The 16,332-nt window shown below is 35.7% G+C and overlaps 1 protein-coding gene across 2 annotated transcripts; it reads right to left on the bottom strand.

Moving 5' to 3' along the window:
• Positions 1-829: 829 nt before the first annotated feature.
• On the bottom strand, positions 830-15,023 carry LOC132283333 (uncharacterized). Of its 2 annotated transcripts, none has more exons than XM_059785274.1 (3): positions 14,342-15,023; positions 1,972-3,891; positions 830-1,865 (listed from the first exon to the last, which is right to left on the bottom strand). In XM_059785274.1, the coding sequence occupies exons 2-3, from the start codon at positions 3,695-3,697 to the stop codon at positions 1,450-1,452; spliced, it is 2,142 nt and encodes a 713-aa protein (XP_059641257.1). In that variant the 5' UTR covers positions 3,698-3,891; positions 14,342-15,023; the 3' UTR covers positions 830-1,449. The 2 variants fall into 2 exon arrangements, with proteins under 2 accessions (XP_059641257.1, XP_059641256.1); XM_059785273.1 differs by having other exon boundaries at positions 1,972-3,876.
• Between the last annotated feature and the right edge of the window lie 1,309 nt (positions 15,024-16,332).

Raw genomic sequence — 16,332 nt, 5'->3', positions numbered from 1 at the left:
ATTATTTTTATTTTCTTTAGAATACAAGAAACAGAATTAGAATATAAATGGGAGACGAAATTATTTATATACTCTTTATAAAATTAGAAAATATGTGGGAGACTAAATTATATATTTTCTTTATATATTTTCTTGTCTAATTAGATTTTTTTTTATTTATTGAATTTCAATATATTTGATTTTTTCAATATTATAAATAAATACTGAAACTCTTTATACTTTTAATAATAGTATAGATAGATATATATTATTTTTAAAATTATAAGTGGAGACGAAATCATTTATTTATTTTTTATATTTTTTTGTCTAATTAGATTTATTTTTATTAAATTTCAATATTTCTTATTACATTATAAATAAATACTGAAATTCTTTATACTTTTAATAATAAGTATGATAATAGATTCATCGTTTAATCTCAAAGCATGTAATTTTAAAAAGTAGTTTTTTCATGAAAACTTGTTCACTGTGAATTGTAATATGCAAAGTCTACTGGAAGGATGTAAGAACTCAAGATTTTTTTTTTTTTTTTGAAAAGTAAATTAATTTTTAGGAAGAAAGAAACTGTACATAAATTTCGGACTAAGTTAGGCCCGAATCAAACTAGAACTTCGCTAGCCAGCCCAACCCAAAACAAGAATTCACGAAAGCCCATCCCCAACATTGAGACACAGGAATGGTGCTCTGGTTGACACCCGAGCATCGCTGGTCTGTACCGAGGGAGAAGGCGACGAGGATGAAAAGAGGAGGAAGGTCCCACTCCATCACTCGAATTGCAGCTGCCGAGGGTTTCCAACAAAACAAAAAATAATTAGAATAAAGCTACAGATATTTCCAACAAAACAAAAACTGTGATTACCTTTGTGAATTTAAGACAATATAAGGATAGTCAGAACATCATCTGGACCTTCAATGCCTCTCTATCATGAACATTGCATCACAAGAAGAAATTTTTATAAACCTCCTCATGCAAAAGTACTTTTTCTTAATTCTTAAAACACAAATAAACAAGACTGCAAGCTCCGTTACAAATGGTCGCATTATTTTAGAAACACAAACGCTAAACAAATGAGTACCACCTTATGAAGTACTAGTTTCAAGTCTTCATTCCATCTGATGCCATCCTCTCCTTTTTTTCCACTTTGTTTGAATGAAACGATGCCCCAGCTCAACTCGAGACCAAGATTCCTTACAACTCGCACCAATAGCGGCACTGAGCGGCCGGAGATTGATTGAAAAGGCCGCCCCTCCCCCCTAGCCGCCTACCTACTCTTGCTCGTAGCTCGATTGGAGGTCAAGATTCTGGTCTGGCCGAAAAGCAGAGCAAAATGGGGTTGATGAGCGCAAACACTGTCACATCACTGAAATAGGCTTGTCACCCATTTTCTGTCTTATCAATAAAGACCAGCCAACTCATTGGGATGACTAAAAAGGCATTCAACAAGATATCTACTCACTTGGCGGCTCCTGTCTTGAATGAAAAGTAGAAGGCCCTTCTCCATTAATAGCCCCTCCACTGGTGGTAGCATCTCCACAGTACACGTCCATCCATGTTCCTTCATCACCCTGGAACACAATCTGTTCTGCTTGATCCACAATCCAATCATCCATAGGGTCAATTTCTTCAATCACAATGCCATCATTAAGACCCAATTTGAAGTTCCGCAACTGCATATTATAATGAACAAATGTAAGATCAGTCAATCGTTCTTGCTCGATACGATTCCTTCCTTTTGTGAGGAGCTTCTCAGCCAAAGTCCTCTTTAGCCCATATTTTGAAGAACCATCACATGTCTGGCTTAGAACTCGAATGGCCAATCTCTGCAGCTCGGGACATTCTCCTCCATAGTAGGACCACCAAACAGCTGCCGCCAAATTTTAGAGGATGCAAAATCAAAATCTTAATTTAGAGATGAATCAAAATAGATAAAGATGCAAACAATCAAGAGGACACAATAGAAATTCTGTTACCTGGAGGAACATTCAATCGCTGATCAATGGCACTTCCTGGACCAAAGGCACCCTTAGCCATTCGATACTCATCAATTTGTAGCGAAATCAAATCTTGGACATGTTTATCTTCCACCATACAGACAATGGAGCACAAAAGGCCACTGGAAACCTCATTATCAATGAAGAAATCACTTGAATATATATAAACTGGGTTCAAATAGTAACCAGCACAATGAAGAGGACTGTGGAGATGCTGGTTCCAAATCTCATCAATAATTTCCCAAAACGGCATGTACTTCGCTTCCTTCTTTCTAAATCCCTCTTTAATTGTTTCCTTAGCTTGATCCATTGTTTCATATATATAACAAAGTTTTGGCTTATCATCCTCATTGATTAATTCCAAAACACGCACCAGTGGGATAGTTGCCTTCAAAACCATAGTGGCTCCAGACCAGAAAGAGCTGCCCGCCACTAAATTAGCTACTCTTTCCCCCTCCATGCTAGAAGCGCAGATTGAGCTATTCCACTTGGAAGAAACAAACATTTTTTTTAGGTTCGCCTTCTGAGACACAATATTCTCTAGAGTCAAGAAGGGCATCGCTGACCTAATCTTGGAAGGCTTAATTAGGTCACAGCCATTAGTATGATGTCGTAGAAGCTTTAAAATTGCGGCATGACTGTAAATGAATTTTGTAATGATTTTGGCATTATCCAATACCCCTTTAATAATATCCATAGCTCCAATTTTCTCTAACATCAGCGCTATGCAATGAGATGCACTGATTGTCCAAAAGACTGTCCTGTGTTTTTCCATAAATAGCTTACCTGCAGCCTCCATCCAGGCTGATGCAGAATATGTAACTATTTGCACCACATTCTCAGCCCCAATCTCCCCAATAACTTCATCAAGAAACAACTGGAAGGCATCAACATTTCCAACATAGTCTGAAACATCAAATGACTGCAGGTAAATAGGTCCTTGTGGGCAATCAACTAGAACATTGATCAGGTTTCGACCCTTCCCGTCGATCCATCCGTCCAGTATTATACTGCACCCCGAGTTTGTCCATGACTCTCTGATCTCCATCACATACTGTTGCATCTCTTTTACTTCTTCCTGAAGGATACACTCTTTTAATCCCTGACAAGTGGGGATCTTACATCCAGCTTTACCACAAGCTAGGGTGGCGTTAATCATTTTCTGGAAACTAAGAGATTTCACCACACTAAAATCAATGCCAGATTCATAAAAGAATCTACCAATGCATTTTTGAGCTTTGCGCGACAATGAACTTTCTATTCCATCGGTGGCTGCTAGGGAACCTATTTGTCCCTCAGAAAAAGAAGTAGATGCCATATCACTGTTTTTTGATTTAGAGTTCACCTTAGCACGTTTCTTGCACCCAACTACAGCTGTTTGAGTGGTTTCCAACTTATTGCCATCACCATTCGAGTGAGGAGAGCAATTCCTCTTCCAAGGAAGATTTGGGTGGCACAGCTCCCCAACTTCCTTGCTTAAATTTCCTTGTTTCGTTTCAAGTAGCCTGTTTCTCATTAGTTCCATCACATCTGTGGGAACTTCTGTACAAGGAGATACATCTCCCTTTACGCATCCTAAATGGTAACGAAGGCGGGTGAAGCCACTCATAACTTTACCACAATAATTGCACTTAACTCTCCCCTTTTGCCCATCAAGAGCCATACCGTGGTCATGAACATCAATGGAGACTTGATTCGCAGCCATTTTTATTAAAAATGGATCCGGAACCCCTAAATAGATGGTAATCAGTCCTAAGGGAGAGAACGTATTGCAAAACTGACCAATCACCTTCTTTTTCCTTTTGCTTTTACCTTTTCCTTCTTCCACAAGGGATATTGCTACTCACAAAGGACTGCAAAAGTAGTGTGCTCAACAATTTGGTCCTGAAAAATCAAAAGCTACAACTGAGAAATAAGTTTCACCATGGTAATAGAACCAGAATGTTTACAACAACATAAAAAACACAGGTTCACACAGAGCAGTTCAACCATAGTCCACCGAGTTCAACCACTGACACAATACATAGTTTACATATGGAAGGAATTAGGCACTATAAGTAATGTATTTCAAAAATAAGATAAAAAACCATATCTAGTTTTGAATGCATTGCACCTACAATGATAAATGCATTTCCTGTACATACTAACATAATAAATCTTTCTAAACTCTCCTGTTTCAAGATGCAGAATTATAATCAATGGCATGGGTTGCAATCACATGCACTTCAGATCTACTGTTTCAAAAAAAATTCAACAAATTAAAGAGCTTTGATAAATTAATCCACAATCCTACAGAATTTTCTGAAATTATTACAGTCCATCGCTTGTAAACCAAACCCATTCCATCCCTATTATCAATAACTCCACCAATCTGTCTTCCCCTGTTTTTAAAGTCATAAACCTACAGCATCACAAAACATTAGCCCACCATAAAACTAAACCATAGAAGGTATTCTCCAAGTTTTCTAAAGCTATCGCGAATCATTACAACAGTAAGTTCATCTTTTCATTATTTATCATCTTCCACCCACTGATTTTCCCTACATTTGAACTGCTAAAAGAGCCAAATGTTATCCTAAACCAGAGCTTTTTCTAACATAAAGAAATATGTGAGTACTGCCAAATGTCCTCCATTTTCTTGCAAATTTTACTAAGAAGCTTAAAGGAACCCAATCTTCCAGCTAAGATGAAATGATGAAGCATGATGTCTATACCACCTTTACAAATATAAAATAATGCCTATGTTTAAGAAGTGACTTAACCAAAAAGTCCAGGATGCCGGAATTTCTGCAAGAACTAAACAAAATGTATATTTTGACCACCTGCCATGCATAAATGGTATCCTTTTTCATCTTAAAAAACCAAAAGGTTATTTCACAGTCATTATTTAAAGGATTTGCATTCGAGTAATCGCATAAGTCTCTGGATACAGTGATGGGATTGGGCATACTTATTACAAGGGACAACCAAGTGTCCACCTAGGGCCTTTACTTTGAAATTACTGTTTCCGATATGGTAATGGGAATGGGATTCATTATATTGAGTTTCTACCAACAATAGGATGTGCATGTTATTTTGATTATATAGAGATTTTCTAAAGGATGGGCTCCTTCCTATTCACAACCACTGAGATAGTTCTTACAGGTAATGAATTTTGAAGCACAGGATTTTCAATATCAATGAGATTCTACATTTCTACTCGTAGGTTATGGATTTGAAACATAAGGTTCTAATATTAACATAAATTATTTAACCATCTCTTACACGTAATCTTCATTATGCTCGAGAAACGTCAAATGCTTCAAATAATTTGACTTGTAAGGTTTCAATCAATCATTATTTCATGAACAAACTACAACTTTGCTTCAAGATGTGGTATCCACACACAGGAGGAAAAAAAAAGCTCAAGTTCCAATGTTCCCATAGAAGCATACACATGATTACACACTCTGAGGAACTTAAAATGCAGGTGATGCCAATAATTTTTCCCATATCATTGAATTAAAATAACATTTCTTGATGCTCACAATAAAGAAACTGTTCTTAAATAGTATAAAACAAGCACACATCAAACAAAACCAAAACCAAAAGCTAAATGTTTTCTTTCTACTGTGGAGGATGGGTGGGCGTAACACCGCATGACAAAGCCATTGTCAGTAAGTATTTCACAGCCAACTTACTGCTCAAGATTTTCTGCACATGAAACAGTGACATCAGCCATGCATTGAGATTTCTCTTATTGAACCTTCCATTATAGCTTCCTCACGACATTGAATCACATAAATTCCCACAGTTAGATTACAAAAGCCCAAATACTAGGTAATAATAGATCCTATGTTTACTTTATGAAGGTTGAAAATCCAGAGGCTTGTGATTCTATCAAGATCATTATTTCATATAAAAAATTGACAACACAGGATACATTTAAGAATGCTAATTTGGAAAAAAATCAATTACTCGACCAAAAGACATTAAGGAGTTAGCATGGAACAAATAGGTTCTAATCAGATCAGAGTGAATCAAGTTTTCAACTCTTTTTTGCATTAACTTTCTTTATCACTAATTTACAATTAAGCAAGAGAAACTAAGAGACTGTTAAATTTTCAAGGAGAGTAAAATTAAAGTTTTCCCTTTTTTTTATAAGTAAAAGTCAATTAGAAGAGCGTTTAAAAGGGGAATGCATCCCTAATACAAAAAATGAAAATTGAACCTAAGGACCAATATAGTCCAAAAGATCAACCAAGTCATCAGTCGAGGAGCAAGTGCTTCTGTTTACATAATAGAAAATAGAACGAAGAAAATTAAAGTTTTCCCTTTAAAGGCAACATGCATTGAAGATTTCCCTAAAAGAGCAGTCATTTAAAAATGAAAACAATATTAGTTGTTTATTTTTCCTTCTAAATAATAGTGTGGCCTTCATGACGCCAGAAAGAACTACAAAAGTCGGACACATAAAACTTTTGAAATTATCTATTTATTGGTAGATTATTTATTTATCTTACTGCAATACTCAGAAGAGCTGGGAAAAAAAAAAAAAGAAGAAGAAGAAGAAGAAGAAGAAGAAGTAGAAGAAAGAGATAAAAAAAAAAAAAGATTGAGCAAAAAGAAAAGGATATTTTAAAGAACAGGAGAGAGAGCATATAAATTTCAGAGGCCATAGCAACTTGACAGAAATTTCCTTTCTGAGATCATAATCAGAGCACACACGCACAGAAATATAGAGTTGTCATTCAAACAGATTCAAGAGATCAAACGATAATGAGAAACATTTTAATTATTAAAATAAATTGGAAATGGAGAAACGAAAAACATAAATATAAAAGGAAGACAGAGGCTTTACCTTGTCAGACGATGGGCAAAGGTAACACCTAACCAAGCAGTAGAAAAGAAGCAAAGAAGAAGAGGGGGCTTGCCTCAACACTGTTGATTTAGGTTGCCATATGTATTTATATCATCAGCTATGACAATGATAAAATTGCCCCCAACTCATTGGATAGAGACAACATTTGATATTTTGACGACAAATATGATGCCCACTCTTTACTCTCTGGGCGCGCGTGTCAGAGTCAGCCTGTGGGAAAAAGTAATAGTACTGGTAGTGGTGGTGGCAATAGAGAAATAATGTTCGAGTTGGTTAGATTCCTCCCTTTTTTAGAGCTCCGACACGTGCTGGACAGATGATGTCTCAGATGCTTACTGCCACCCCAACCCCCACCCCGACCACAAATACACGCTTCCATAAACACATGACATAAATATTGCCCCAGTTGACATCACTCAACTAATCTTTCCCTCCCCACATGCAGGAGAGAGAGAAAAGAGATAGAGTGACAGAATTGTCCCCTCACATGACGATGGATTGATGATTGGTGATAATGACTATGACGATGCTGAGGTCTCCTCACTCCTATATACAGAGAAAATGTACAGAAAAAGGAAAAAGAAAAGAAATAAAAAAGACAGAGAGAGAGAGAGAGAGAGAGAGAGAAGGATTGATGGGGAATTGAATACAAGGGTACAGCCAACTGTGAGGACACATCCAGGTCAGGCCAGTCTGAGGTCAAGTGAAGAAGGAAAAAGAAATACTAATAGTGGTTTTGGAAAGTTCATAGTAAATGCTTTTTGCCGAATGCCTTTAATGTTACTGAATTTTTGTTAGTTTACAACTTCACAAATTTTACCAAAGCATTAATTCAACTAACGGCCACATTTATAATTGCTGAATCCCCCAAAACTTTTCTCCAGTTAATTTATTTTTCTTGGTTTGGAAAAATAAAAGAGAAGGAAGAGGTCATACTTTTCCATCAAAACATCCAATTTTACCACAAATCAGGCAATATTGTTTATCTTTTCTAAATTATTTAATTATAGTAGTTGACTAGTCTAAAACAACAAATACTTAAAGCCATGACAACCCATAATTTGCTTGTTCCACTGTATTCTAAGAGGGATGGAATTCAAAAAGAGTAATGTTACTGAAGTAGATTCTCAGCAGGTAATTTTCTCCTTCAGTTGCTTACCTTTCAAATAGGCTCCATAGCTTCTTAAAAAAATAAAAAATAAAAAAATAAATCAAATGGCAGGTGAGATGCCTAGACCTACCTAATGCCAAGAATGAGAACAAGAAAAAGGCAAGTTAAATTCAGCAATTGGGACCTTAAGTAGACATGTATTGGTATAATTTGAGTCTTCATTTTATGTTTCCATAGATTAATTTACTTCTTGGTAATTTTTAAGTTGGTTAAACATAGGCTTAAGTGGTGGTAATGGGCTGTATAGGTCCACAATAGTCCCGATAGTCAAAGTTGAAACAACTTTTCCCTTTATCAAATAGGTAATCCTACGAACTCAACCACAAAAAACCCAAGTAAATCTTTACTTTATGACAGTAGAAATTTGCAAAAGGTCTATATTACGACAAACAACCGCGAACCAAGAAACAATCATGAAACACAAAAAAAAACAAGAACTACACAAAACACAAAGATTTACGTGGTTCGGCTTAAAGCAAGCCTACATCAACGGTGAAGATCGGGGGAAATAATTCACTAAGCGAAAACAGGAGATTACAAGTTTCAGCCCCCAGCATCTAGCGCTCTTTATCATTCTCACAGTCTAGAAATGGCGATCTATAAAGCTCATTATTTTAAATAAAAAATAAATGAGTTGCGCTCAAATAAAAAATGCTAATCATAAGACATTCACGATTTATCATGAAGGGAAAAGGTTCCAATGAGATCAGAGCACTCGGTGAATCAGGTTTTGAAAAATTTTCCCCCTTCTTAAATGGGGCTTTAGGATTAAGAATTTGAAACAAAGGAGATCAGGTGGAAGATTGTTAAGGAGAGTGGCACAAAAGTTATGCAAGAGGCAGGATCGATGAAATATGTACCCCCGGAGACCGGTCAGTTAAAATTGAAGTTTGGTCTAAAATAACAGCCTTGCCATTGTGATGCCTGAAAGAACTACAAAACTACAACAGATAGTACAGGGAAAAGGCATCTAAAGCTATTTATTTACTTATTCATTTTACTTCTATTCAGTATTTGTAAAACAAAACACAAAAACAAAAGAAGAAGCAAAGAAAAAGAAAAGAAAAGAAAAGGAGGGTCTAAAACAGAACGAGATAACTCATAAGATGAATCACTTTCATAGGCAATAGCACATGACGGAAAATCCCATTTGGGGATCGTACTTTCAGTATACAAATACATAACATAACCAGTCAAATAGGTTCAGGAAATCAAACAGCAATGTGAAACAAATTAATAATCAACTAAATCACAAAAAACAAAAGAAAAACACAGATTAAAAAGGAAGATGGAGGCTTTACCTCAGATAGTGGGGGTAAGAAAACCAAGCAAGGAAGTTTGTTTCATTAGTGAATGGTGATCTGCACCTTAAAAACACCACCACCAACAAAAACAATGGACGGAAAACAAAGCTTTAGAACAGAAGCAAAGAAGAAGAGGAGACTTGTATAAGGACTATGGACTCCAGTTGCCAGTTGTATTTTGTAATTTTGTACTTATATCATCGGTTACAATGGAAGTAAAACCACACTCGTGATTTGGATAGAGATGTCATAATTATATAATGACAAATATGGCATGCTCTCTCTCTCTTTGAGTCAAGTCTGTGGGCCAAATAACTAGTAGTGAGGGTGGTGGTAAGAAGTGATAGAGAGGTAAAATCCGTGGTGGTAAGAGGTGATATAGAGGTAATGCCCATTTGCTTAAACTCCTCCCTCCTCCAGAGCTCCAACGCGTGCTAAGCAGGTGATGTGCCATATGTCCATTGCCACCTAAATCCCACCCCAAACAGACACACATGGTTCCTCAAGGGTGTGGCTTTTCTATTGTCGGTTACAATGGAAGTAAAACCGCACCCATGTGATTTGGATAGAGATGTCATAATTATGCAATGACAAATACGGTGCTGTTTCTTTCCTCTCTTTGTGTGTGGGTGTGCCACGGTCAAGTCTATGGGCCAAAAAACTAGTAGTGGTGGTCGTGGTAAGAAGCGATAGAGAGGTAACGCCCATTTGCTTAAAATCCATAGTGGGAACAGACGATAGAGGTTATGCCCATTTGCTTAAACTCCTCCCTCCTCTAGAGCTCCAACGTGTGCTAAAAAAATGATGACTCAGATGTCCATTACACCTAAATCCCACCCCAAACAGACGCCGCATGGTTCCTTAAAGGTGTGGCTTTTCTAGTGTTCCCACCTAGGTAGTGTGACTAGTGTCCGCATCTTCCAATCAGTCTGTCCCATGTCAGGGCATTAGGATTGCCCCTTTGATGTCTCTTGAATCATCCCCACCTTCCCACATCCAAGAGAGAGAGAGAGAGAGAGAGAGGAGATTGAATGACAGAATTGATCCTCACACAATGAAGAATTGATGATGACGACAACAACTAAAATGTAATCTGGACTCCTGACAGCAAAGCAAGTGCAGCAAAAAATTAAAAATATAAAAAATAAAAAATTGTATAGGTTATTGTTCACAACCTAGGTAGCCAGTAATACTTTGAGATGAGTGCCCATAGCATTAACTAATCAGTAACTATGTATCCTTTACAACTTCATTAACGTTACCAAAGTGTTTCCACATCCAATGACCACATCTATAATTGGTGAATCTTACCAACATATATCCAACCATTTCGCTGTCTTGTTTGAAAAAGAGAAGAGAGTAAAGATCTCATTCTTTCCATTGAAATATCAAATTTTATCCCCAATTCAGGTAATTTTTGTTTTTCATATTTAAATTCTAGTGGTTGATTAGTCTGAGCAACAAAAAATCAAAACCTTCGTAACCATAATTCACATGTTTCACTGTGTTCTAGCAAGAAGGATGGAATTGAAATAGAGTAACTAAGCTTTGCTCCTGAATTAATATCCTCAATAGGTCACTTGCACCTGAAGCTAGTTACCTTTCATATGGCCCCATTAACATTTAATTGATAAACCAAATAGCCTCCTTAATGACTTCTAATTAAGTAGTTGCACCTGAAGTTGGTTACCTTTCATATGGCCTCCTTAACTTTTAATTCATAAATCAAATAGTCTCCTTAATGACTTCTAATTAAGTAGCCATTTTGGAAAGCTATATAAAGGCTTCCATATTTCTCCATTTAAAGAATTAATTTAGCTCCTAAGGCACATTTAGGTTGTGAGAATCGTACATGATCTAGTGGTAAAATATCATAAATTTTTAAATCAAGAGATGGAATTGTTATTGTTCTAGTCAGGTAAGATTCCTCCACCTACCTCATTCAGAGCACGTGAACAAGAAAAAGGTGAGTTAATTTCATACCAAGTGCAATTGGGATCTTATGAAATCATGTCATGGTTAAATTTCATACCAGGTGCAATTGGCCATTTGCACCTAAAGTTGTTCACTCTTCAAATTACTTCAACTTTATTTTGATAAATTAAATAGCCACCTTAATTAATTTCCATGTAAGTAGCTTTTTTGGACAGTTACATAAACGATGAGACAAGTTTCTCTTTTTGAGGTAGCAATGGAAATAGTGCAAATCAATAAAAGGACAGTTTAGCTCCTAAGGTGCATTTAGGTTGCGAGAAGGAATATATTCTCTAATGGTAGCATTCCACAAAACCCTAAATCAAGAAAACTGTTCTGTTCTAGTAAAGTGAGATCTGCCTTAACCTAGTTGATGCAGAGCATCAGATGAACAAGAAAAGGGTAAATTAAATTTCATGGCAAGAGCAATGAAGACTTTATGTTATTATGTCATTGTAAAATTTAAGTTCAATTATATGCTTCCATAGGTCAGTTTACCTCTTGGTAATTATAAAATGCGTTAGACAATGGACTGTATAAGCAATTCATTGGCTGTATAATGGATCAATTTATGATATTGGCGTCTATTAAGGTTTTAGTAGGTCTAGAATGGTCTCATTAGTCAAAGTTTGAACAAATTTTCTATTATCAAACCCGAGAGAGAGAGAGAGAGAGAGAGAGAGAGAGAAGACCAAAGTAATGTTCAAAGCTGAATACCTATAAAGCACAAACATGGATGCACAAAATGGAAATGACACGATAACCTTAAGGCAATATGAACAAATTCTTAATATACAAGATATAGATATGGCAATGACACAAAAAAAATATATTTACATGTATATTTTGTATGTACATACGTATGTATAAAATCAAATATCCCTGCACAAATCTAAAATTATAATAGTTTGTCTTGTTATATACATATATTATAAATAACAATATGAATATCTAATTTATAATAGTAAATAGGGCATGAAAAAATAAAAAGTTATGTTGCATGGACATGGACTTTGAAAAAAAATAAGACATGAACTGTTCTCATTAAATCTCAATACATTTTACCTGAGAAAGACAAAGTATTTGAAACCCTTATCATGCTTTTATGTTAGTATACCAGAAATGTGGTATTTTATAGTTTCGATGTGTCAAGACGTGTCTTCAAGTATTTGAAAAGTACTAGATACGTGTTTGAAATTAGGAAGAAAAAAAATCAAATTATGGATACATTAAGATGTTAATGGCACCTACCAGTGAGTATTCGAGGAGTATCGGGCCTTTTGGCATCTAATACAGATACGATACATATACCACTCCCTTAGATAATTATTCGTGCTTCATAGGAGCTCACTATTTACAAAGCTGGAACAACTATCTCACAACTCTATTCCACCCAACCCCGCGTCAAACCTAAACTTTTTCCCCACTTTTTTTACTTTAGTTGAACACCATAACTCTATAATTAGTTGGGATGCAGAATTTTCAGAAAACAAATTTTTTTAAAAATGATAGCGAGCTTCATAGTGCTCAAATGGATTCTAGATATTGGTGACATAACAAATGGATTCTACCATTTGTTTCCTGTGATCTTCATAGTGATCGAAATAGATTAAAAAAAAAAGACTTGCAATGTTTCAATCAATCATGATCTTTGCTTAAGACGTAGGAAATTCCCATACAAATTCCAATATTCCAAAGAAGATCAGGTATGATTAGGCTAAGATTGCTCCTTGTTTCTCACTACAAAGAATTGCTCTTAATTAGCATGAGACGATAGCACAAAATAGACAATGAAAAAGAAAAGCATGGGGTGAAACATTCTTATCATCCTTTCCTTGCATTGATTCCAATCAATCTCCCTTCAATTCTTTCATATACCAAGTTATGCATTTTCATATATCCATTTTTTAAAGACATTTTCTTGTTACTTCATCTCATATTAGTTTTGGTACCTCATTGACACTGACCTATTGTTTCAGCAAGTTTATATATGTGTGTGTGTGTGTATATTGTATAGGTACATCTATTGGTTTACGTTATATATGTTTATAACACCTAAGCTTTCTTTTTGTTATTATATCACTAGTAGAAGCCACTCCAACTTCCTCTCCTCTTATAGTTACTCTAATTTATCCTCATGTCCATTCTTGTTTCAGTGATATGAACCTAGAGAACCATTCATGGAAGGTTTCCACCAAAAGAGCAATCATTTAAAGCACTTTTGTACTTCTTTTATTGCGCCAGTGCTGTTGTAATGAAAAAAGTTTTTGTCCGCTGTCACAAAATTGTTTGTAATAAAAACATGTTAGCTGTCAATCATATAAGGTACTTTTCACAATTAAAGTTCTTTTTAATTTGTTTAATAAATATTGTTTAAAGGCTAAAGCACTTTTATAACTAATTTTACAATAATGTCTTCTAATGGAGTGTTATTATATTTGATAATAATAGAACTTTATAAAAGAAGGGATAGAATTGTTTTTATAAAAATAAAAAATTAATAAACTTGTCTGGCAAAAACAACTACCTACAATATAACAACTCTACTTGAAGGAAGTTTTAAAAGAAATAAATTTTAGTTTATTCAAAATCTGTACCATGAATAAAAAATAAATAAAAAGAAAAGAAAGTGCCTTTTTGTTTACCAAACAAACTTAAAAGCAATTTTTTTGTTTTTAAAAAAAAAAAAAACTTTTCCAAGTGGGTTAAACTTTCATCCCAACCAGACCGTTAAAATAAAGTTGTTCTTACCTGAAAGAATTGTAAAAATCCAACACAAAGTAGGTGGGTAAAAGCATTAAGTTGTTGATTGATTGGTAATGTTTTTATATAATTTTCGTAATGGAACCCCTTTTTTTTTTTTTTTTTTTTATTTATTGAAAGACAGGGTATAAGAAGATAAGGTGAAAAGAGTTGTAATTTTCAGAGGGCACATCAACATGAGAGAGTAAATACCATTCTGTATTACATTTACACAATACAATACAGAGTTAAAAAGTTTAAAATAATAATAATACATTAGATGGAAAAAGAAAAAACCTTGTGAGATTGTGGAGGTGAGGTACCGAAGGGCTCCTTAAGAATATGGACGTACATCAGCTGCTACGCAGTGATAGTAGTCACTGGAACATAGACGACGACCATGTCCGGTCTCTTCTTCACCGGCGGCGGCGGCGATTGGAGGTAAAGAACTCATTTTCTCGAGAACTTTGACGGTTGCTGGGCAGTCAAAACACATGATCAGAGTCACAGTCACAGACAATTTCAACCGCGAACACACGCGCAATGATCTATTGACGGTGCAGAGACTCCTCTCCTCTCCGGAGTCCTATACTCCTATTGACTGCAAATGATGAAAGATTCTCTCTGCATCAGCCTGGATGGAGGGCGCAGGTAAGCTATTTATGGAAAAACACAGGACAGTCTTTTGGACAGTGAGTGCAGCGATTTCATTGCATTGCACCGATGTTAGAGAAAATTGGAGCTATGGATATTATTAAAGGGGTATTGGAGAATGCCAAAATCATTACGAAATCCTCCATTTACAGTCTCTGCAGTTTTGAAGCTATAAGATACCATTAGTGGTGACCTAATTAAGGCCCTCCAAGATTAGGTCACCATTACCAGTGACCTAATTAAGCTTTAGGTCACCATTACCAATGCCCTCCTTCACTCTACAGTATGTTGTTTCAGAGAAGGCGAACCTAAAGAAAACGGGGCCTTTCTAACTTATATCGAGACGGTGTTGGGCGTGGCCTAGGCTCCAAAACGGGGCTTCTGAGCCCAGGAAGGAGTTCCGCATGGCAATGGGGTGGGGCGGGGCGGGGGATCATACCCATACCCGGTGAATTTTTTAATCCGCGTTTCTACCCTTTAAAATTTCACCGCCATTCTCATACCTCCTGCCCATGTCCCGTCCCGCCCCTGTAACTGATTAATACACACTATAATTTTTTTTTTTAGTACATAATTTTTCTTATTCCCAAATTCTAAGGTTTAGCACAATCCAATTATAATTTTTCTTAAATGTGTTTATCTATACTTAATCTAATTTAGTAATATATTATAATATATAAGAGTGTTTTAGTAAATGTACACCCTAAACTAGACGGGGCGAGGTGAGTTTTCCCTATCCTGTCTCTGTTGAAGTTTCAAAAACTACCTTCATCTCCATCCTCATTTACATAAAAGGGTCCCAAACCCGCCCTAAACGGGGCGGGGTGCAGACCCGTCGGGTTTGGATATTTTGTCTTCCCTAACCATAAAGCTCCTTCAAAAACTACCATACTCTCCTGTGGGGGTAGCGACCCGTGGGTGTAGTTTTGGTTAGGGCTGCAAATGAAATGCTCTGCTTTTAAAAAATATGGTTCGACTTCTGCTAATTTGTTATACAAATGAGTTGAGTGTAAGTTCAATTTCGCTTTTCTGCCTTGAGTAGCATATTAGTCGATCCGAATAATATTAAGTTCAGCTTATGAATATAAACTCGTGTAGGCTAAAATATATTCATGAACATAAGCTCATAAACATGTTTATAAAGACAAACGTGTATAAAGTTCATGAACATGTTTATGTTTATGAATATAGACTCTATGAACATAGACTTATGTAAATTTATTTATGTTCGCGAATAAGTCAAACGATCTTGAACACAAGTTCAAATCGAGTTCGAATGATATTTGTTATTAAACAAGTTGAGCCCGACCTTAGCTTTTTAAGCTCGTTGCAATTTCAAACTGTGCCCACAAACAAACGAATCGAGTCCGAATAAACTCAAGCTCAACTCAGCTCAATTCATTTGCAAACGTAGTTTAAGGTTACAAGTAAATGGGAATGAAAAATAAAAAGGTATGAAAGGAAGAAAATAGTGTGTTATGCGAACTATACAAAGCATTTCTTAGGAATTGTTTAAGGAGCATTCTAATATCAAACGCAATATGACAGTTAAATTGGCACGTCAAAATCTAAAATGGTAGCATACGAACATGGCATAGATAAGGTTAATATAAATATAACTATAAATATTCATT

Source organism: Cornus florida, unplaced genomic scaffold (genome assembly GCF_030987335.1).
Source record: "Cornus florida cultivar Cherokee Brave unplaced genomic scaffold, ASM3098733v1 CherokeeBrave_3.0.0_Hap2_Chr11, whole genome shotgun sequence".
Classification (NCBI taxonomy): Eukaryota; Viridiplantae; Streptophyta; class Magnoliopsida; order Cornales; family Cornaceae; genus Cornus; species Cornus florida.
This window is presented reverse-complemented; position numbering and strand designations above follow the sequence as displayed.